Raw genomic sequence first — 24,511 nt, 5'->3', positions numbered from 1 at the left:
TGCCCGTGAAGCTGGCAGCGCACTTGGCTTGTGTTTTATTCATGTAGTTTCCATAAAAAGTGGGATGTGTTGAAGTGCATGGCATGTGGGAGCAGACGTAACATGCAGTGTTATTAGGCTCTCCCTTAGTTCTGTCATGTACGTAGCGGTACCATGCGTTATTCATCCATGGGTGAATGTGGTCTTGTGTCATGTCACGGAGGTGTGAATTGTCATGCGTCCATCTCGTCCGTAGATGGTGCTGTTCGTTTTCTGTACCATCCTCTAGAAACATGAGGAGTCCTGCTGAGTAGGAGGAGGACAGCCACGAGGACAACAGGAGTCTTCATGGCGACCAAACACACCTAGGTCCTCAGGTGAGTAGACTACTGGCAAGAAGCAGAGGGCGGGATATACCCGATCAGCCCTCCCTTCACCAGTCAGATCACCTGAGGGTAGGGGTGCCGGCGCCTAGGGGTCTGGGCTGTCACTCACTTTCTTGCAGTGGCTTTGGTGAATCCAAGATGGTCTTTCTGCTATCTTACAGGCGGTTGGCGTGGTGACGAGCACTTGGTAGGGTCCTTCCCAACGGGGCGAGCTCCAATTCTTTCTGTGGAGAACTCGGATCAGGACCCAGTCACCTGGCTTCAACCTGCAAGATACTGGAGAAGATTCAGAAGGCAGTTTATTGTTCAAAACAATATCTTTGTTTTCTAGTAGCTTCGACATCCATTCTGCTAGTGTAGTTTCTCTGATTGATTTATCTAAAGGTTCACTTGTGATTGGCAGTGGAAATGGTCTGCCATGAATGATTTCAAAAGGTGTGAGTTTTTGTGAACCTTGTGTTAATTTCATCCACATTTTTACTAGGCCTATGCACTCTGGCCACGGCCTTCCTGTTTCTTCCATACATTTTCTAAGCCTCTGTTTTATTGTGCCGTTTGTCCTTTCTGCTAGGCCGGCACTTTGAGGATGATAAGCACAGTGATATTTGATGCTGAATCCTAGTGCTTCAGAGACTTTGCTGATTACCTCATTGACAAAGTGTGCCCCATTATCTGATCTTATCAGAGTGGGGATGCCATATGTTGGAATAAAATGGTTGCATAAGCATTTTGCTACTGAAATGGCATCTGCTTTCTTTACTGGATAGATTTCTGGCCATTTTGAGAATACGTCTATGATCACTAGAGCGTATTTTGAGCCTTGGCATTCATTTAGTTCAATAAAATCCATGTGGATTGTGTGGAAAGGATGAGGTGGTGTGGGAAAATGACCTCTCTTTGGTCTAAGATTCCCTTATACATTGTGTTTTTGGCAAATCATGCATGTTCTGACAAATTCTTTTGCTGAAGTTTTGAAATTTAGAGTGTAAAAGTGTTTTGGAGATTATATCTCCTATCCCTCCTGTTGACGCATGGAGAGTAACTCCATGTGTCACTAAGGCTGCTGTTTTGTGTAGAGATTTTTGGAAGTATTGGTTTTCCTTCACAAGTCATCTCTTAGTTGCGCTCCGCATTTCAGCCATTTCTTTTGCTCAGCTGTGGGAGCTGCTTTTTGTTCATCCTTTGTCAGTAAAATTGTTTCCCTTTGTAATTTCATAGTCATTCTTCTGATGTGCTGCACACTTGCAAATTGCTAAATGTCGCATCACATGAGGAGTTTCCTCCCATGTAAATTACTTGTGTTGCATCAATCAAGCAGAAAGCATCTCACAATTTATTGTATTACCAACTAAATTTATTGTCTGGTCACTGCTTGGTCATACCAGACTCTCTGTGTCTTTATTTTTCCTTCTCTGTTTTCACAAACGTTTCACCTATTGTCCTGCAAGCTGGAGAGTTAAATGTCAGTAGTGGGTAAATTCAGCAGTTGATAACAAAACTATTAAGTTTTTCCTGTTTTAACACCAATGTGAGATATAGAGGCGCACATATAGTGTGTGCTCTAGTGTAAGCTGCTCTTCATTGCATGTATGTGTGTTAGTACGCTTGCATGCAGGGCCTCTGGGCCTGTCTCACCCAAAAGGGCATTTTCTTAACAGTTGCCTTTCACTCGCGTGTGTTAAGAAAGGCAAATGTGCTTGTAGCAGTTGTGAGATTATTATGCTGTCATATATTACATTATACCTGTAATCAAAATGAGTGAATCATGATACTGCTGTAGGCCACATCATACTTCTTGTGTAATCAGTATGTAGTTTTAATTTGCATCATACTTCTGAGTTAAAAGAATGTGAAAATCATTAGATTTATTAGATAGGTTTGTATTATCCTATACTGCTGATTCACTGTGAGTGAGTTACACTGTTTCATGACATTTCATACTGCCGAGTTATGAAGAGAATATTGTATTCAGAGAGTAGGGGCCTCTCTCTTTTTTTTTTCTTCTTTGTGATAGTAAAGAGAACAGAGCACATGCCACGGGAGCGTCACCCCCACCCTTGGTGGAAGCAGAAAAACAGGGAGCCAAGGTCATAACTCAGGCTCACAAAGAGTCAGAAAGAATGTGAATACTTAGTTTTGTGGCTGTGGCGCATTCTGTATAGCTTCTTTTCTTTGTTTTAGTAGCTTTCTGCCTTCACCTGAGGGTGTGCCCTAAGCATGTGACTTCAGGTCTCCATAATTGGAGTTTATTTAAAGATAAATAAGATGATTTCATATATTGCTCGCAGATCATGCACTAGACGATATGTTGCAGTATTAGCCTGCTTCAACACTTAAACAAAACATCACTCTTTGTTTTATTATTATTATCATTATTATTATTATTATTATTATCCTGTCTCAAAACAGAAAATGAAATTGTAGTTGTTCTTGGCTGAGAAACACAAAACCTCTCTTTTTTTTTTTTTTTTTCAAACCAAGAAACTAAGTTTTAATCTCTCAGCCTTGTCACATAAAACAAAACAGATAACCCAGCTCTCAGCTGGCTCTGGACTTATCATCATTAAGGACACAAAAAGAAAAGAAAAAGCTGCTGCCAGAAACAGAGCAGAAGTGTGAGGAAAAAAAAACTGAGCTCACAGACAGCTGCATGTGTGACCTTTAATATGCAGCTTCTGCTCTAAAAAACAAATAAAAATAAAAAAATGTGTAACTTGCTCATCAGCTTGGTAGTGTCCACATATTTAATTCATTTTATTCAGCTTCTCAAACCTGTAGCTTTAGCTGTTGTATACAGGGTTTGGCTTATTAGTTGTTAGTATAGGTTTGCTCTTCACCTTAACAAAGTCTCATCTAAGATGACAGGTTTACAAGCAGGTCAAGTGTCTCTATGCACCTGATTAGTGTAGTTATTTCCTTATTTTCTTCATCTCCTATATCATTGTACTGAGTTTGAGCAAACCCTAAGCTTGAATCAGACTACTTTTAACAATCTTCCACCTCGCATCATAACTGACTGAGGTGCCTCTTCTTATTAATAGTATGTCATTATTAATGTTATCGTTGTATTGTTTTTCCTTTTTTATAACAGCAATAGTATATCACAATACACTACTTTACTACTAATATACAATAGTATATTAGTTTATATTTTATTATGTATCCATCAAAGGCCTGTGTGAACCTGCAGCTTCACACCTTCCCAAGCTGGAGACATTTTCCTTGGCTGAACAATGACACAGCCTTAATATGCCTTATGCATCTCTCTTTTTTATTTGATATATTTTGTGTGAATTATCTGGTTTCACGCATCCTATTCATTCAGCTTGGTTGTCTTCCCAATTTTGTTTCATTGCTTTAATTTAAGTTAACCTTAATTTAACCTTTTGTTTATTCCACTTCATTCCTCTTTCCATGCTTTAAAATATTACAACTCTTGTGTACGCTTTGATTTCTTTTTAGCTTCCTTTTCAGTATTTATTTCTGCTTGGAGGGTTTCTTTTAATTTAGTTAATGCATTTTCCTCCCACGTGGGACATTTAGGTTTTCTTTGGTTTCTCCATCTATATGCACTAATTTGTCCGGCGCCTGGACATTTCTTTTTCTAGCCACTGCTCGTCAGCAGTGAGTTTTGTTGCTTTATTACCCATTATTAGTTTATGCTTCTTTTAGCGCTTAGTAATACACACACACCTGCGGCGCTTTCACTGGCACGAGAACAGAGAGAGGTGGCTGACACGCCCTTCTACTTTCAAGCTATTCTTGAAAGCGGTGTCACCTTTACGTGATAAAACACGACCTTCCTCTCAGCTCACCAGTACTTCAGCGACCAACAGTAAACAAATCAGTGGAATAGTTCAGCCTCCTTATTGTGCTGTAAAATCAACTTATTCCACCAAAAAGACAATAAAAGACAGACAGTTTTAACGCTGCTTCACGCTACCAGCCTCTTAAAGGCGAGCGTGGTGCTTCCAGCCACTGTGGGCGAGCTAGGCCTATTTTACCCTTTCGGGGAGCTACCAATCACTTATGACGAGCTCAATCTTTATTTTACTGCTTCCAACCCTCTGCGGGCGAGCTGACTACCAGTCCTCAAGACGAGCTTAATGCTTCCAGTCTCTCTTGGACGAGTCTATTTCTTTTAAGTTTCGTTTTCGTTTTTGCAAAACCTTTATTATCTCAAAGTAGTCTGTCTTACCTTGGCGCTGGTTTCTTCAGATGCACCTGATCAGCCCCCGACGGTGCGGACCACTTGTAAAACGTTGACCAAGACCCGAATTCACGCTCTTGGGTTTTATCACACACCTAGTGCGTGAGCTGCCGGCAGACTTCAACGTGGGCTTCTCGCACCGACGGGACCTGGTGAGGTGCTCTCTGTGAGAGCTGCTTTAAATAGGCTGTCTCATCCGGCTTCGAAGGACCAAGAAATGTTAAGGGAAAATCTCCCAAATAGAAGGCTGCCAAAGTAAAACAGAGACACAGTGAGACAATATAATCAATCACATGTACATGGGGTGAGCGTCTCAAGAGACAGTCACACCAGTACTCTTCTTTATTGCAGTTTATATAGGCATGTAGGTTACACAGCAGACGGAGGCAGTCTCCGCCTGTTCTCAGAATATAGATTGCTTAACTGACAAATGCATATCTTACTAAACATTCTGTCCGTACTATACTAAACGTCTGCTTAAGTGGCATTTTCCGTTGCTCTTTGCACAGGAACTTGTCTTCACAGGCATTTGATAAGCATAGGCAAGGTTTCATGTTTTATCAGGGTGAGTCGTCATTCAGAGTTTACACAGTTACAAGCAAAGCGTATTTGAATAATAAACAAAATCTTTTCACAAGTTTCTTTGTAATGTTCCTATTAATGGAGGCAAGTATTCCATGTAATCCGATTACATCATACCAAGTCACAAGACAAAGTGACTTTGACAAACAGAAGACAAAACGTCAACCTACACCCATTCATAAGAGACAAGATACAGTGAAAATCTTCACAACTATCTCTACTGGAAGAAGCATGGTCTCTTGTGTGTTTTGTAAAAGAGCAGGACACAGCTTACACAAGTGTCGAAAGCTCACCGAGAAACAACTCGCTGAGAGAGTGAAATTCATTCAAGGTGAAAAATTATGTTTTGGTTCTTTAAATAGTGGCCATCTGTCCAGGAACTGCAGCAACAAACATCTGCAATAGTCCAGTTTATGTATCCACAGAAAATGAGCCAAGTAAAGAAGTACTGATCTATGCTCTGCTGGACACGCAGAGTGATTCTTCATTTATTCTTAATGAAGTAGCGAATAACTTGGTCACAACCAAAACCCAAGCTCAAACTATCTACGTTGTCATCCAGGAAAACCAGACTCGAAGCTCTACAAATAAGAGGACTGTTTTCCAAGAAGAAACTCACTGTTGTTACACACGTGATTTTATACCCGCTAGTCGCATCATATACCTACTCTAGACACTGCAAGGGCATGGCTACATTTGGATCATCTCACTGAACAACTGAACACATTACCCCCCCTCTATCGACCCCCATTGGACTGTGAAGTAGACTCCTGTTAGTGTACAACTGCACACAATGCCTACAGAGGTTGTATGTGGTAAAGAAAACCAGCCGTACACTCAGAAAACAGTTTGGGGGTGCAGAGGTGGAAATAAAATATCACCTGAATATTTTATTTGTTTTTGTCAAATTTAAATTGTTAATTTTAAAGAAAAAGTTTCCAAATTTCCCTGTAACTAACACAATGCATTTATGTGAATAAGAGATTAAATGGAGAAGATTTATTATCCTAAAATATGTACTATTATACAGTGATTGATCTGTTCTCAAGGTAGACAGTCTCAGAGAGCAGCTTTACTATCTGGTTTAATTTGGGTTTTTCAGTTTCAGTGATTGTAAAGTGCTTTGGGGTCCTTAGGGACTGAGTGAAGCGCTATACAAATACAGGCATTTACCATTTAGCTGTATACTGACTCCTTAAACTACAACACATCACACTGACACACACATTACACTTCTTTGTCTCTGTGAGATGTGGTCACACCGACATCCACATCCACACAGACTCCACCCAGCCTCATGTCTCCATCACCAGGCTGGGTGAGCAACTCTTTTTTCTTTATGGAAAACCAGTGAGGCTGTTTGGATTTTCCTACGAAACATCAGTGCTGAAAGACGTCATTTTAAACACTTACTGTTGTTCTGAAGGATCCCTGAAACCTTCAAACACTCTTCTGATCATCAGGATGGAAAAATGAAATTATCCAATGAAAGGTCAAATACTTAAACTGTAAGATCCATGTGCACTGTGTTTGTTTTTTAACAGGTTAAAAGGAACATCCTTAAGTTGTATACCACAGAAGTAAAACAGTTTTTCTAAGTAAAGGGTTAAAAAAAATAAAAAGATGAAATTTAACAAGTTAAAACTCTAAAAGTAAAGAGACCATTGTACCAAGAAGGAGATTCCCCTGGCTTTCTTTGTTAAACTGATTTACCAGACAAATCTTAAGAGTCATGTGACAGCAGCATCACCATTGCAAATCCTTTCTTCTCCCACCACTTGGCATTACTTGCTTGACACTCAAGTCACTGAGATTATTAACCTCTGTCTCTCTTCCACAGCATGTCTTTATCCTGTTTTCCTTCTCTCACTCCAACCGGTTGCAGCAGATGGCCCCGCCCCTCCCTGAGCCTGGTTCTGCCGGAGGTTTCTTCCTGTTAAAAGGGAGTTTTTCCTTCTCACTGTCGCCAAAGTGCTTGCTCATAGGGGGTCATATGATTGTTCGGTTTTTCTCTGTATGTATTATTGTAGGGTCTACCTTATAGTATAAAGCGCCTTGAGGTGACCGTTGTTATGATTTGGTGCTACATACATAAACTTGAGAGAGAGATATTTGTATGACCTTTATCTGATCCCAAACAAAAAACCTCAAAACAACAACAAAGCATGTTATTATATTCTTATTGTCAGCAGTGAAGATTTAAACCTGTTTCAATTGTATTAACAACACCAATCTGTTAATTCATTAATGAGTGCCTGTCTCTGAGTGTGGATTTCCATGGAGATTATGCTAGTTTGCTTTATAATAATCAGTTCTCACATGTAAATTGTGCCGTCATTTTCAAAATTAAAAATTTTGTGTTCAGTTTTTCAGTCACTACAGATCATTTGTCACCTCTGATTACAGATTATTCCAACAATCTATTTGATTTTTATTGATTTAGTCAAACTGGATCATTACACTCACAGCTTTTCAGGGACACACTGATTGTTTCATACATGACCACTAGAGGGAGAAAATTGTCTTTAAGTACTTCTTGAATACAAGCAGGTCATCAGTGATGCTTCCATAGTTTATTACAATAAATGAGAGGCTGAGGTTGTGCTGTTCCTATTAAAATTGATTTATTTCATTCATCTGTCAGTATATAGTACCTTCACTACATGTACCATGAATGTGGGTGTCGAGAGTGTCCAACGATGCACAAAGGAATCCACACACTAACATGCAAGGTAATGAGGGAAGCTACGAACTGGCATGCAAACAATGCAGCTGAACCTAATTAAACATGAGGCAACAGGGAGGAAGCAAAACAGAATACATGGGCATAATGCTCATTTATGTTGGAAGTGATAGCAGAGCTGTATGTTTGAATTTTTTCTGAAATCTAACAGCGTTAGAAGTTAGCAGGGAGTTAGCTCATTCGTCTCCACCTAAACATGATTAACCATTATCTGACTGAGAAATTTAATAAATTCTGTTTTCATAGATGCCTGGATGTTAAACTCAATTGTTACACCTGGTAAAGCAGCAACACTGATCATTTTATTAAGGATGAAAGAATTTAGACAGTTTTTAACTCACAAGGATGCTGCAGTGTTTGTTTGACTTTGGGACCTGAAGCAGAGTTTGGACCCTTAAACAGCTAATGACATCAGACTTACACCAGGACTGTATGGTTTACAGAAGATACATAAACGGGGCATACTTTTATGTAGGTGTCTGTATGATCAACTCGTCACATCTCTAAGTTTCTGCCTCGATCCTCAACCTGTTGGTTGGCAGCTCTGAACACCACACGTTGGATTTTGTTGAGAAGGTGAGAGAAGTCATTATGAAGGCAAATGAAACCATGGTCTTGTGCGATGTTTCATCTCTCTTCAGTTGCATCCCAGTCACTGAAGCGTTGGAGGTAGTTTGTAAGAGATGTAGGTACAGCAGCTCTCAACAGACAAACATTGCGGAGTGATCATTTAACCAAATGATCTACAACATGTAATGCGTTAATATTGAGGTATTAAATGATGCTATTTGTACTTCACAGTGAAACAGATAGCTGTATAAAGCTTACAGGGAAACACTCAGTCCTGAGGTGAAGTTTCTTTTTGTTCTTTGTGCTTTACCAACACAACCACACGAGCAAAAGAAGACCCAGTGAGACAAAGGTTATTGATCCTGCAGAGACACCAGATCGCTGCTGTGGTGATAACAGGAGGTTTCACACCCCCGGCTGGTTGTCCGCCTCAGTGAGGTGTCTCTTGCTTCTTTTAAATCTCCAAAGTGCCGCAAAACCAAGAACAGCGACACCGACAGCAGCAGCAACAACGGCAAGAACGACTTTCAAGGTGGTTGAAGTTTCCACCTCTGATACATCATACACATCTCTCTGTGCCTCTTCTTCTTTCACACCATCCAGCTCCCACACACTTTCATGTGTTTCGCCTGCAGAGAAAATGGCAGCTGTCAGAGCAAAGTCCTTTACACACCAGCACAGCAGGAAACTAACAGGTGTGAGTTGTGCAAGTGAACAGCTTCAGTTTCTAAGCAGTTTCAGCTTAGACACAAAGCATCTAAACATCAAGGCAGCTGTGGGTGAAGTGTTTTAGCTCAGCACCTATTGGATGTTCATTTGTTAAATCACAAGTACAGGAAAGTTTCTCAGAGGTGACAAACTCACCTGTGACTGTGAGGTCAATGAAGTGACTGATCTCTGTGTGAGCTCTTTTACTTCTCACAGCGTTCCTCACTGCTACATGACACTCATAAATCCCAGTGTCATTAAACGTAACGTTCTTCAGGATCAGAGAAACGTCTCCATCCTTCATCTCCGGGTCCCTCAGCTTCACTCGGCCATGAAAAGATGGATGTTGGTAGTTTTCATAGGAGCGTTTGTTCCTGTAGAAGTAGACGTAGCCGTCTGTGATCAGGTCAGCTCTGCTCCACTTCAGCACTGAGATTATTTCATCTGTGGTAATCTGACATTGAAGAGTGACATCATCTCCAAGGTTTGCCTGAACATCCTGCTGAAGAACTGAAGCAAAAAGAAGAAGTGATATTTTTAATATTTAACACACCTCAGTGACCTGAACTCACAGGAACATTTAACATAAACCACGTGGTCTCAGGTGAGAAAACACCGGAAACATTTTTAGTGAGTCAAACAAACGTGCTTCTTTTAATCCGCCCACACTGGTGATAAACAAAGTTCAGTAAGGTATGTAAGCACACTTATGATTCAGTGTCTTGATAGGAATGCCCTACATGTTTTCTGTATAACATCATCGTCTCTGTGGAGGAATTTGGGCAACTCTTCTTTACAGTGTTACTTCACTTAATTTTTTCAGACTCTTTGCTGTAGATTTGCTCTGCCTGGAAACACAAAAACACTTTTTTCTGATGTCAAAGGGATATTTGACTCTTGGAAACAAAAGTCTGGTCCTTCAGATCAGGTAAACATTTGTGTTAAACATGATCAAATTCCCTGAAGGTGTTAATGACATATCAAGTTTCGAGTTTCCTTCACCAGCTTCCCAAGTTAGATTTAAAACCTCTGGAATGATCTCTGCCCAGATAATGAACCAGTGTTGCTCTCTGACACCAGACCCGAGCAGATGTGATCACAGCTGTATCCAGCTATCTGATGGACACTTGAACACGTCTCCTTTGAATTATCTCCTGGCTGTCAGACAGTGACTTCAGACTGATGTTAATGACGTTCACATAACAGTTAGTGATTGATCCTTCATGGAAATGCTTTTCATTTTTTATGTCATACATTTTTAATTTCTAGGCAAACGCATGTTTACACACAAGTCTGACATGTTAAATATGATTTATTCCACATTCAGGTTCTTGTTTGAACAGATTGACTTTCCTATATTTGTGTTCTTATTCGACTAATGTTGTAAAACCTTTTGGTCGCACTAGCTCTGCCTGATGTGTCAGCATGAAACAGTCCAACTCATCACATGATGCTCAGTAAAGAGCCCCTTCTTCTCAAGTGGTCTCACAGTAGAGTCATACAGGCAGGATTTCATTTAAAAAATCCCCCTTAAAGGCAGGTGGGCTTGTGGAGGGAAAGCTGAGACCTCTTCCAGGCTATTTGAGTTGTGTCTGGACATTTCATCTTTCACTTGACCTTTTGTTTCCCTTAAAGCTCTGTGGTTGTAAAAGTCACAGTTTCTGCATCTTGTGATGTTTGCTTCAGATGCTGAGGGGCTTCTATTGAACTATATCAAAAGTCCTGATTGCCTCTGAAAATGGGTTAGACTATGGTAAGAAGTTTTAACAGTCAGCATGTGGCACATCAAGGCACCTTTAAAGCTGCTGCAAAGGTTAATTTAGTAATACAGCAGCGAGACACTTGGACGGACAGTAGGACATGATAGCTTGTGATAAAGGTTTTTTTGTTTCATTTAGTTTTTTTAAACAGGGCGTATAATTCTGCCTACTGACTATTTTTACTTTACTTTTATTTTGGGTGATGAGGCAGTAGTCCTTGTATCAAAGGTGTGAATGGCTCAGAGTATAAGAGCGCTATACCCACTGAGCAAAGTGACATCTTTTATAAGTCATTTTGGATGTATATTCGGTCCACTGAAAACATTGTTTTGTAACACCACTGTGTAAGGGCTATTTAAAGTCCAAATGTGGTCGCTGTGTAGGCTCTGTAGTCCCATGTTTCCACAGAGTAGAGATCATGTTTTTGTACATAAACAATTATGTGTAAAGGAATACTGAGTGATCAGCGGCTTTTTTCTGATCAAATATCTCCACTCATTTAAAAAAAAAACAAATAAAATAAAATCCTCAAAACAGCCTGTGAACGGAGACAACCCCACTCTACAGTTTGTACTGTTACCAACATCCACTATCTAATTATTAAGTGTTGTAAAATAATAACTGCTGAATTTTCATCAACGTGATTAAACTGCGTTTTGAAGACAGAAGATTTTCTATTTTGGGCTATTTAACTGCAACATTTACTGCTCAAAAAAATAATAATAAAAAAAAACCCTGAAATTATCTTTCAGCGTGTTAAACAGGTTATTCAGAATTATACAGATTAAACATTACTTACAATTTGTAATCATCCATTTTCAGTTCTGGTTCAACTCACCGGTAGATGCAGAAATCAAACACAAAGACAGGAGCACGTTGAGAGACGCCATCCATGACAGCATGGTAGAGACTGAAAGATGTAGAGATGAAAGATGAAAGAACAGACAGCACTGAACCTGAAACAAAAAGCAAGCCTTTATTTTGTCGTATTTAAGGTTTGCAAACAAAGCAGTAAGCACATAGGCAAAAACTAAACTAGAAACTAAACTGGGAAAACTGAGCTTTAACTGAGAGAACTAGGAAGGCAATGACAAGGTGACTGAGACAACTATGAACAGGACTCTGTGCTGGAACATGAAAGAACTATGAAATGTATACAAGAATAAGCAACATGACCAACAGAGAGTCCTGAAACCGGATTTAACATGAGGGAAGATACACAGACAACACGACACAGACTGAATGACACACAGAGACTAAATACCCACAGGGATGATCAGGGGAAGTGGAAACACGTGAGGGACACACATGAATCTAATGACATGACAGGGGAAGTGAAACTAAATAAAATGAACAGGGGCTGTGTCCCAATCCGGCGACCGCACCGTACGTAGTACGCGTACGAGAAGTGCGGAAGTGAGATGCTTGTGAAATGGGACGGTCTAGCCTTCGTCGCGCTGCTCAGGTTGCCTAGCAACCATGATACTAACCGCGAGAAATGTTTCACACAGCAGAAATGAAGGAGAAAAAATGTTTTTTTTGTTCATTCATTTTTGTCATGACATCACTTTGATTAGTTGAGTATCTGAGGCTGAGACCACGGGACTGTAAAACATGATAGTTGGGCTTCATTTCTGTACTGAAGTCATTTAAGATTAGTTAGGGAACAACAATTAGCTGTTGTTCATGAGACTAAAATCATCTCACTCTGGTAATGTAAATATAACATGGCAATATTATATTTATTGTCAGGTTATTATGATATATATATATACACACACACACACACACATATATATATATATATATATATATATATATATATATATATATATATATATATATTACAGCAGTGAGCTGGAACTCTGTGTCAAAGATTCAAGATGCAGTTATTTATATTTCCTATCACCTTAAATCTTCACTCAAAGACAAGTATCTTTGACGGTGTAAGACAAATATTGTTTGTTTAATATGTTGGCATTATTACATTTGGCTTAATGCTTACATATATGTGTAAAAAGAAAATGTACGAGCTGTGGAAACTGTTGGTGATAGAATGAAGAGCAGACTGATATATGAAATATTCCTTTATTGGGTGAGAAAATCAGACCATGTCATAACTGCTTTAAGTCATACAGAATAGATATCAGAGCCTTAAACAGGCTGACTTCTGCTAAATGGGTCAAACTGGGCAGAAAGTCTACAAACACATAACATCCTTATAGAATATGATGTAACACTATAGATCAACTTACCTCAGAATATATAAAACATATAAACAATTACAGCAATATGATGCAACAAACACAGCAGTGCTACTAATCCAAAATACTCAAAGCTTCATAGAACTGAAACAAACATTTATCTTTAGCTCCATTCTGCTGCTGATACATACTTTAGGTTTCTAAATATTAAACTTGTTGCTGCCTTTCATAGTGTGTAACTTGAAGGCCCTGAGTACTTTCTCCCACACTGAAAACACTGGGATGATAACATTATTTGAACATTACCTAATAAGACTGATTCAGGACAGACAATTAGTTATGTTAAACTTTCCTAGCAGTCCTTCACAAACAGGGAACAGTCTGTCTATTCTCTCCATCTGTCAGCTGCTGCTGGCTCTTCCTCCTCCTCTTCCTCACACACTGCTGAGTTTGTCCTGGTGGATCATCAGGGTGCAAAGCCTCACAGATGATGTGCAGCAGTGGGTCCCTCAGTCTGTCCTCACTCTGGACACTTGCAGTTGTCACACATGGAAATCAAATGTGTGATAAGCTGCAGGATTCAAACACAAGTGTAACTTATAAATACATGTTCATACTTTAATTCCACAATCAGAGAGAAAGAAACAGAGAGAGAGTGCAGGACAGACAGACAGGTGACAGTCTCAGGTGTACACACTGCTACAAAACAGCACAAGAGAAGGAGGATTTAGTGTTTGTGTTATTACGAGTGCTAAACAAGAAGAGTTCCCAGATGGTCCAGTGGACACATGTGTGACTCCTGTGATTAAAGCATCTTTCTTTCAGCTTAACGAGTGAACCGTCAGCTCGTTCAAACACACGTTAAAGTCCGTTTGGCTCGACACCACCGAACAGAGGCAGCAATATAACATAGCTAACATTAACAGTGCAGTGAATCCTGCTTGTGCCGTCATATTCAGGACTGCAAACCGAGCAGCATCACTGACTTTCAGCTTGTTGTGTTTGTGGATATATGACTGACTTTAATTATCCATAAAATCATCACATTCTCTGTAAGATTAAGGTCAACTATATATGTATTTAGAAGTAGAGGCTTTAAAACCAAGTTACCGCTGAAAGTACAAACATCACTAATGTCACATAACTTTGCCGACATGTGGCCAACAGTAATGTTTTAGTGTTCTTCATTATTAAACATTTGCACATAAATAAGTGACATCATATTCAGTATTTACTTTTGAAAGTTTACTCTTCGGCCGCTCCGCTTCTGCTGTCTGCGGCAGAATTATCCACACCCACCGCCGCGCTATGGATTGTGGGATATATGGGACCACGAAGCGTGCACCGGACCACGCTTGATATTTGGGGAAATCGACCGCGCATTTGGAGTATGCATTTGAAGTACACTTTGAATTGGGACAGCCGTCGTCGCGTGGCGGTGACATAATCGCACTCAGAATGCGTACTTCAAGCATGCGGTCTCTGAATTGGGACACAGCCTAAGCGACTGAGCGAGGGATGGGGGTGAGGCTGCTGCCTGCGAGTTTGCTGTTGGAGAAGTGCAGCCAGGCAGACAGAGGAGAACTGAAGTTTGACCAGGTACCAAAGCAAATCATTCGTACTGTACAAATACTGTAAATATGACGGTTTATCACAAAAGATTGATATCAAACTGATCACTTGACCCATATAACGTTACTTGCTCTTCAAGTGAATCAACAAATAGCGAAATGAAAAGCCGAACAACAACAACAATGCTGTTTCTTTAGAGAGTCTTAGCTTACATGTGTGTTTATTTCATATTTTCAGTTGTTTCCCTCCACGGCTAAATAAATCGGTTTCAGTAATGCACTGATATACAAGAATGGACATAAGGAGCTTCTTTCAAAGAAAAAACTCTGGTAGATGTTATTTTATATATTATGCTTTACATGTTATTCAGTATATTTCTATGCAAAACAAGAGGAATTTCAATACACAGCAGTTTATTCACAGTTTAAACCAGATATTTACATACACTTTATGGAAAACAAGAACATTTTTTTACTGTACAACATCAATTTAGAGTAAACTTGTTTTGTTTTGGATAAATAAATATTGAAATATCTTTTGAATTAGTTATCTGCAAATTTTACCGTGCTCGCTGAGAAAGCGAGTACGGACTCGCGTACTTGAGAATTGAGAAAGGGCCTTAGTACGGGGGGGATGACAAAAGGAACTAAGAAACAAAGGACTAAACAGCAACCTAGAAATTAACTAGATGAGCTAAACTGAAACTAGAACAAGAATGAATACAAAAAGATACATATATCTCAAACACTGGGTCACACGACCCAGTACCATGACAGAAACAGAGCAGCTTTACCAAGAAAGTCCCATGGAAATCACAGCTCTCTCTCTCACAGTGCCCAGTTAATAGGTCCAAAAATGCCATATCAAATTAGCATCTATGGTCCAATGAAGAGAAGTTTCTCTGGGAAATTTCACTAAACAATGTCAGTGAACAACTGAAATTCAAAGACTGAAGTCTGGCCTGGTTCATGGTTTTCACTGTAAAAACCAAAGTCAAAGTGAAATAACAAATTTTACCTTGTAGTTCAGTTCATAATTAAAAATATCTCCAGATTATCTTTAAACAGTCAGGTAAGTCTGTCTCTGAATCATATAAAGGTCTGATTTGTGTGTTTGTTCTATTTATTCATGCTTGACATTTTCAAAGTCAGTTTCTAAAACACAATAAAATATAACAGAAATTAAACTGACAATGAGTCAAGGTGTGAGAGTCTTCTATGTCTAGCAGAGCAGACACAAACACAAACCACATACATATCCGCCTCGTTGTTTCACTGCAGGCTGTAGAAGTACTACTCTCTTGGTAGTTTGTGTTGTTACACATTTAGAAACTAGAGGGCTGTTACCTCTTGAGTTACCCACAGGGTCACATGTAGCGCCCAAATAGCAGAGTCAAACTGAGGTAGGTGTACTGAAGATGGTGTGTCGACTGTAAAGGCAGCTGGAAAACTTGGCTCAGCAGCATCAGCACGGATCACAGCAGAAACTGAGAGAGCTGCTCTGATGGAGAGGTGTGAGTCAGAGGAACAGGATCAACGACTGAGGAGGAAAAGTGAGTAGGTTGTGTTTTTCTGCCTGGAATAACTGCATCATCAGCCACAGAGCATGAGTGAGTCCTCGGAAGATGGCATAAATTACCTTAAAGAAACCTCTAGTTTCTAATACCCTTCACCCCAAAGGAAAGTGATGCATTTACAGAGTCTGTTAGAGGAAGGATCAATTTTCACTGTTAGGGCGTTGTAAGGAAAGAAGCAGATAATATTCAGTTAAGTCGAGATATTTGTGATAGTCTTCATGGGCCTCATGTGCATGAAAAACAACCAACACCATCAGTTCTCTCACAGGAATTAATGAGACCTATGAAACCACAAGCAAAAATGAAGCACCTGAAGGCATTTTCAATATAAAGCAAAAACAGAATGAGATCACAGCAGCTTTCATGCATCGCCTTTGCCTGTGTGAGACGTGCTGATATTTGATGGGAACCCACTTGAGTACAAACTTTTTATACTGGTTTTTGAGCTTGGAGGGAAGTAGTGGCAGAATTAAATTAGAGCAAAGTGAATCTCGTTTTCATGGAGCGTGTGAACGCGTCATCCAGATGATTAGAACTGTGCTGAACTCATTTTAAATCAGCAGACCCGGGATGATGACGGACATCAGACAGTTTTCTGTGAAGTGGAAGCCATACTGAGAGGCACCTGGAGTGTTGCACACAGTGGCGCCAATGATTATTCATAAGCCACATCTCGAAATCCAAAAGAATGAAGAAGTCCACAACAGAAACGCAAAACGCTGTTTTAAAGGCCCTGAACTGTGACGGTGTGAATATTAAAGTATTAAATACAAAGTTAGAAGGAAAAAGATTAACAAAAATTTTTTAAAATGAAATATCAACAAAACGCTGACTGATGCACATCTGTGATTGTGTTGAATACCGGCCTGTAGCTGGAATATAAAAAATATTTAATCTGACTTCATGAGTAAATAACAAATTTACATATTTGATAGACCAAGCCAACTTTATTTATAAAGTTCTTTAAAACAGCAAGTGTTGACCAAAGTTAAGAACAGAATAAAAATACAAAATCATTTATGTGAAAACACTTTAAAACAATCAGAAATCAGCTGTCACTCTGTGGCCAATAAAAATGGCGTGTTTTAAAAACAGGACAAAGGCTTTCTGATAAATTCAAATCTGTTTCCTGCCTGGGGCTTTCACTGGGTGAGAAACAGGAAATACCAGGAAATACAGTGGTTTCTCTTTCTCCTCCCACTGTGTGTTCAGTTTCCCGATACTTTGATGACACATGTTGGGGACAGCCGATGAGAAGTATTTTATAAAAATCTGTTACACACAGGTGTATTAATAACATATTAAACAGTAAACTGGAATATTGCACAGAACACAAAGCACATAAAATTTCTTATTTCTTTTCTTTTTTAAATTTTCCTTTGTTTGCTCTGTTTTATGAGTACTGTATATTTAAAGACAGACAAAGCCTACAGTGCATTCACAGATCGTTCAAGCCAAGTTGAAAATACATTCATTGTCACAGAGCAGCTTCCACCTTATCTTACAAACAGCATCAGTGTGAATGACTGTGCTTCATCGGGATGGTTCAAAAAATAATATTTTCAAACAATAACTTGGAGTTGATACGAAAACAACAGTTACCAGAAAATTCAACAGCTCTTAAAACTGAAATAACAATTTTGAGCAGCAATAAACAAAAATATTAAAGTTTTGACTTTCATCAATGATACACACTTATTTATTCCTATTTATATCCCAGGGTGGGATCATTGTTTGCATTGTTTAATTCATGTTTAGCTTTGTTCACAGTGAGCTTCAACAATCCCTCCAAATATTATAACACCAGGTTGTATCATGACAACAACTTTTTTCATTTCATTGTGAAGATGTTGGACAATGATCATATCTAAAATATACAGTCTCTATGGGACCTTCTCATAAAACACAGATATTTTAATAAAATTGACTCAAATTGTAACAGTATTTCACATAAAATATGCCTTAGTGTTCACAGTAAACCTGCACATATGCAAATATTGACTCTTTATCATTCAGGCAGTTTGTGTTGATGCAGAAAAGTGATTAACTTCCTGGTTTGCACTTCTGTGTAGTGACGCTGCCATCAGCACATCTAAAGAAACACAAACAAAATGGAAGAATAAGAAAAATAATATTGACGTTAAGTGTAAAATGTCCATCCTTTTACTCAGACCAGAAAAAGACTAAAAGTGAAGTAGACTGGAGATGGTGACCTGCAGTGTGTGTGTGTGTGTGTGTGTGTGTGTGTGTGTGTGTGTGTGTGTGTGTGTGTGAATGCATTTATGCTCAGGATTAAATGTGAATATTCTGAAGGTGAATTCAGCTGTTTGTGATGCTTTTGTGGTTGATGTGGTTTTCCTTGGTTAATGAATGTGGTTTAATAAATCTGTTAAAAGCTGTATATCAATAAATGTAATAAAATGTGTTAATGCTGTAACAACGTGCTTTTCAGTACTTTAGTTTTCATAAAGAAAGCTTATATGTTTCTGTAGCAGCTTCATTACACTTCATCTTAGTCCTCAGTAGGAGTTTGACTGGATGTTGCTTCTTATGTTGACGAGTTTTTCGGTGTACCCCAAAAGCAACGGAAACAACAGCAACAACAACAGCAGCAACAACAACAGCAAGAGGAACAACAACCTGAAGAGTCAGAGATCCAACCCTTTCAGCATCATCCATGTTTCCATCTGCATTTCCTTTTTCCATGACTCTTTTCTCCGACACGCTTTCATGTGTTTCACCTGCAGAAACAGATCACAGGTGGAAAGAATTCTAACGGGATCATAAAGTGCGGAGGAAGTTTAGATTTAATGAGCTCCACAAACTCACCTGTGACTGTGAGGTTGATGAAGTGACTGATCTCAGTGTGAGCTCTTTTACTTCTCACAGGGTTCCTCACAGCTATGTGACACTCATAAATCCCAGTGTCATTAAATGTAACATTCTTCAGGATCAGAGAAACGTCTCCCTCCTTCATCTCCGGGTCCCTCAGCTTCACTCGATCATGAAAAGATAGATGTTGGTAGTTTTCATAGAAGCGTTTGTTCCTGTAGAAGTAGACGTAGCCGTCTGTGTTCAGGTCAGCTCTGCTCCACTTCAGCACTGAGATTATTTCTTCTGTTGAAATCTGACACTGAAGAGTGACGTCATCTCCAAGCTTCACCTGAACATCCTGCTGAAGAGCTGAAGCAAAAAAAAGAAGTGACACCTCAGTGACCTTAGATCACAGGAACATTTAACATACTCTCCCCTAAACATCCTGCTGAAGAGCTGAAGACATGAAAATAATGTTTTTCTCCCTATTTAAAATTTTATTTCATAAAACATTAATTCTTACCAGCTGCTCCCACTCACAGTGAAATAAAACACTGACTCAGACAGAATTAGGCAATCCAATAAAAATAAATAATTTTTATTTGGGGACAGAGCATCTCCTTGGTAGATCCCGCACTTGATGGTGACTTGTGCTATGGGCTTGGAGTTGGCCTGTAGTGTTGTGCGCCACATCCCCATTGAGTTCCTGATGAAGGCTCTCAGGGTCCTGTTGATCTTATATAGTTCTAGTCATCTCAGGATCCAGGTGCGGGGCATTGAGTCATAGGCTTTCTTGTAATCAATCCAGGCAGTGCACAGGTTGGTCAGCCTAGTCTTGCTGACTGCTCGGTCTATCAGTAGCTGGTGTTTTGCACCTCTGGTATTCTTGCCCATCCCTTTCTGTGCAGTGATGTATTGACCCATGTGCCTCTTCATCTTTGCCGCTATGATGCCTGACAGGAGCTTCCACGTGGTGCTGAGGCAGGTTATTGGTCGGTAGTTGGTCGTTCCCTTCTGGGGTCCTTGAGAACCAGGACTGTCTGGGCTTCGGTTAACCATTCTGGGTGTCTCTCATCAGCTAGCAGCTGGTTCATTTGTGCTGTCAGGCGCTCGTGGAGTGCAGTCAGCTTCTTCAGCCAGTAGGTGTGAACAATGTCGGCACCTGGTGCCGTCCAGCTCTTCATACCGGAGACTCTTTCTTGGATATCCACCGCTGTGATGGTTATTGGACCCTGTTCAGGGAGGTTGCTGTGGTCTCCTCTCAGATCCACTAGCCACAGAGCAGACAGACAGAGAGAGAGAGAGAGAGAGGGAGAGAGACAGAGAGAGAGAGAGCTTGTTAAAACATCTGTTCACTCACCTGTTAACTCAGAAATTGGAAACAAAACCAGAAGGATTTTAAAATAAGCCATGTTTAACAGAAGCATGAAGACCACAAAGCAGCAGCAAGAATCCGGAGTGAAACGGAAAGATACATCCTGAAACTAAATTACAGTGAACCCGTGGGTGGAATTAAGAGAGAAGTGAGTCACCAGTGACCTTGCCCTGCTGCTTACCTTTCTGTTTCTGTTTTACTGTTCAGTCTGTGTCACGGTGTCCCATTGATTCTCAGCTCAAAGAATCAGGTTTCTATGTACTATCTGTTGAATTTCACGTTACTGAAACCAGCAAAAAAGCCCAGCGGTAAGATTTCAGCAGCACAAGCTGTGTGTCACATTACATGTGGTTTGTGACACTCAACTATTTGTGTGTGTCAATGCCTGTGAGCCTGAGTCAACTCCCCAGTCTGTGGCTGTCTGGGACTTTGGGCTCAGTGGTGATGAAGCTCAGACTGTTCTCTGTCCTTGCTGCTGAAACCTCTGAGCTGAACGAAGACCTCCAGAGGAACCACCTCTGAAGATCAGCCCAGAGAATAATGTGCAGAGACCCAGAAGGAATTTGTATCAGCTCACTTTCAGTTTCACTAACAAGATCAACGTCATGACTCACGCTGCGTTCACTGAACCAGTGGAGTGTAGGAGTGCCAAGAGGGCGTAACCGTACACAGGCTTCATGCTGACTGAGGAACCAGGAACAAACTGCTTCACTGAACCTCTGCAGAGCAAGTTTTTATGTTAACAATCACAACTCAACTTATTGACTTGAAAAATATGAACTTGTTTTGAACCTGACTAAATGATTTTGTTACTTCTTTCAATAAATAACCAAAAGCTGTGCCTGCAGTAAGCTGTTGGTTTCCTGTTTGTCTTTTATGCTTTAAAATGTTATCTTAGTTTATTTGTGACTCTGTCGAACGTCGAGGTAACAGGAAGATGTTTTATTTGCACTGAAATGAGTTTTACACTTGTGTTCACTGCAGACTGTCAGGATCTGCTTCACAGTGTATTGTTTATATTCTGTGATGTGAATGGAGGGATTCAGAGACCTGTATGATCTCCTCCTGCAGCTCCTCGCTCTGATTGGCTGCTGTAGTAGTGAACCGTTTACCTTTGACCTCTTTAACCTCACTGCTCTGTGTTGTTTCCTCTTTTAGAAAAATAAAAGAGCCGAGCGTCGACAGGCGGTGTCTTTGACTGGATGTTACCTCGCTGTGAACACACATGGTTCATATTTGAAGATGGGAACCAACCAAATATCTATATTTGTTTTTTCAGGATCAAATTTTTTTGTGTGTGAATAACAAGAATGCATGAATCCAGCCTACCTGAGTATTCATGCCGACCTTGTCCGTCTCTTTCAGACCACATCTGCTGATGGCTGCTTCCAGCTGGATAACACACCACTTATTTCAAACTTTTTCTTTAACACGATCAGTTCACTGTGATCAGACCTCCACAGTCACCAGATGAAACACAAACATTTAGGATATTCTGGAAAGCTTCAGTAACATTGGGTATTATGTCAATTTGGACCAAAACATCTGAGAAATGTTTCCAGCACATTTTTTTTAATCTATGACATGAAGAAGTGAAGCAGTTCCAAAGGCAAAAGGGGAGTTCAACTTGATACTAGCAAGGTGTTCCTAATAAAGTGGCCAGTGAGTATATAACACCATAACTAAATCAATAGTATGACCACAAATTGTGGTGGTTGAGCAGGTGACCCATAGTTTACATCTGCTAGTATGACGTTTGCTCCACATCAGACACAAAGCAGCTGCTGCTCATTCACAAAGTGGAGATTTTAAACTTTCAGTGGTGAAAACTCAGAGGTGGAGAGCCTGTTGTTGCACTTAAATGCCAGCAGATGGCAGCATCAGAGCATGATTTAATTTCTAGCGAGCATTTATGGACCAGCTCCAGTGTCTCATAGCCTTGCACCAGAGGGCGCTTTAACACAATCAGATGTGAAGAGTTTCATCAGTATGCTTGGAAAGTCCAAGAAACTCCAACACTGTACACGAAGGCAGATTATAAATGGAGTTTCCTTCATATCACCAAATGTTGATATGCATCTGTTATAATAAGAGTTTGACTTTGGTAAGATCTATTATGAGTCTCCTTATAGTTCGCCGTGTTTTTTCTTCCTTCATCTAAACTTGATGTTGAACATTTTACTTATAACAGAGTTAAAAATCATATTTTATCATGAACTCTGATCCATCATGTAGATACAGAAGAAGCTGAGTTCAGCTGTGTCTGAGATTTATTTTGTCGATTAAATCTGTTAAAATCAAATGCGTAAGCAGACGACTCTCAGCTCTGGTGTCAGACATCAAACTTCACAGTAACTAAGACTCATGAGTGAAAGTGTTCCTGCTGCTTTAAGTCTGTGGCTCACATGAACTTTGTTATCTGCTCTGAAGAGGACTGAAGTGTGTTTGTGTTCACCACAACAACTCACGTTTTCCATCAGACATCTTTGTCAAACCCACAGAATCAAAGGAGAAGATCAAATGAGACCAAAGTTTATTGAACCTGCAGAGAAACCAGATCACTGCTGTGTAGACGACAGCACACTTAGAAATAACAAATAAATAACAGGAAAGTTACTAAAGACAAGAAAACATGGATTAAATCTGCATTTTAGTTACATACCATTTATTATTGTTTATGTATACATGATGTCTTCATCATGCTTTTATTCTGAAAAGCCTGGTGAAGAAAATGCTATTTTTTAATATAAAAAGTTTAAGAAAGTAAAATTTTTCCAGCTTCTTTATAAAAGAAAACGAAACAAAAACTCTCCATTTGAACTTTCTGCCCTCAGTGGTTGTGTGAGGTTTCCTTCATGAGGAGAACAAACAGAATATAAACCAGTGTGTTTACAGTGAATGTGTCAGGTCTGAGCTGCTGTGTGGACCAGTTAGAGAGCAGCAGCTGGATTCCAGTAGTTGGACTGGTGGACGACTTCAGTGAGGACTCGATGACATTTGGCTCTGGTAGAAACTCTGCACACACAAACACACAGGAGGAGAATATAAGCACAAAGCAGAGCCTCTCTGTTCTCTTTAGATACAGCAAATTTATGAAGGACAGAATGATTTCAAAATAAAAGTCTCTAAAATCTGTGAGTGGACAAAAAAATCAGGACTTCCTGTTGCTAATTCATCACAAAGACCCAAATTCACACAGTCTGCATGACAGAATGTACTGATGGAGTCAGACTTATTTAGTTGCATTATATTGTGGAGGTACGTAAAGACGACGAGAGATTCCAATATTTTACTCCAACTTTAATCACTGCTTCAAAGAACTGAACATTCAAAACGGCAAAACATAACGCTCTAACTTCCCCTAACACTGGGTATGAGTGGAGCCACATGTTGTTCCGCCAAAATATTCATATTAATTTTATTAATATTGTGGTATTCTGGTCAGCTTGATCATTTCATTGTTGATTTTGATGGATTTTCAGTGTTTTAATCTTGTTCAACTTTTCTTGCCGTGTGTGAGTAGCACATGAAAAGTATCAGATCACAACGTCTACAGAGATGTGCCATGTTGTTGTGATTCTTTTCTCTCTTTCTACCACTTTTAAATTAAAGGCAGGTGCACAGGAAAGGACAGCTTAATCATACCTGGCGCACTGCAGGTGAGGAGCGCTTCCCCAGCCAGCAGCAACAGGTGACATAATACCCCAGTGATTTCAACACTGTGAACAGCATGGTCAGTACCTCTTCTAGTGTATTATACTGGCCTGGTGAGGAGCGGTAAACTTCCCACTCCAACATAAACAGTAGCAGTCACAAGCAAAACGCCTCTAAGTGGACAAACAAGTTGGATTAAGCAGATAAAACATCCACAGCTTCTGTGCACATCATACATACTGCATCAATGTACCTGTTCACATGCAGTGACCAATCATACGAATGGCAAAAGACGCCGGGAACTTAGAAAAAATCTAAAAACGAAAGCATCCTGTTACATTTCCAACCGACTGGTTCAGAACAAGCTTCATTTCTCGA

General features: G+C 39.8%; 2 protein-coding genes across 4 annotated transcripts; both read right to left on the bottom strand.

The window, feature by feature from the left end:
* Positions 1-7,652: 7,652 nt before the first annotated feature.
* LOC120439021 (myelin-oligodendrocyte glycoprotein-like) lies at positions 7,653-12,303 on the bottom strand. 3 transcript variants are annotated; one of them, XM_039609670.1, is made up of 4 exons: positions 12,207-12,303; positions 11,777-11,848; positions 9,335-9,688; positions 7,653-9,099 (listed from the first exon to the last, which is right to left on the bottom strand). In XM_039609670.1, exons 2-4 carry the CDS (start codon positions 11,838-11,840, stop codon positions 8,876-8,878), a joined length of 642 nt encoding a protein of 213 aa, XP_039465604.1. In that variant the 5' UTR covers positions 11,841-11,848; positions 12,207-12,303; the 3' UTR covers positions 7,653-8,875. The 3 variants fall into 3 exon arrangements, with proteins under 3 accessions (XP_039465604.1, XP_039465605.1, XP_039465606.1); XM_039609671.1 differs by lacking the exon at positions 12,207-12,303 and having other exon boundaries at positions 11,777-12,147; XM_039609672.1 differs by lacking the exon at positions 12,207-12,303 and having other exon boundaries at positions 11,738-11,777.
* Positions 12,304-17,230: 4,927 nt separating this feature from the next.
* LOC120437465 (myelin-oligodendrocyte glycoprotein-like) lies at positions 17,231-20,583 on the bottom strand. Its single transcript, XM_039608052.1, has 4 exons — positions 20,465-20,583; positions 19,120-19,473; positions 18,931-19,031; positions 17,231-18,382 (listed from the first exon to the last, which is right to left on the bottom strand). The coding sequence occupies exons 1-4, from the start codon at positions 20,529-20,531 to the stop codon at positions 18,374-18,376; spliced, it is 531 nt and encodes a 176-aa protein (XP_039463986.1). The 5' UTR covers positions 20,532-20,583; the 3' UTR covers positions 17,231-18,373.
* Between the last annotated feature and the right edge of the window lie 3,928 nt (positions 20,584-24,511).

The sequence above is a fragment of the Oreochromis aureus genome, linkage group 3, assembly GCF_013358895.1.
Source record: "Oreochromis aureus strain Israel breed Guangdong linkage group 3, ZZ_aureus, whole genome shotgun sequence".
Classification (NCBI taxonomy): Eukaryota; Metazoa; Chordata; class Actinopteri; order Cichliformes; family Cichlidae; genus Oreochromis; species Oreochromis aureus.
The sequence above is the reverse complement of the archived record's forward strand: the minus strand, read 5'-3'. Positions and strand labels throughout refer to the sequence as shown.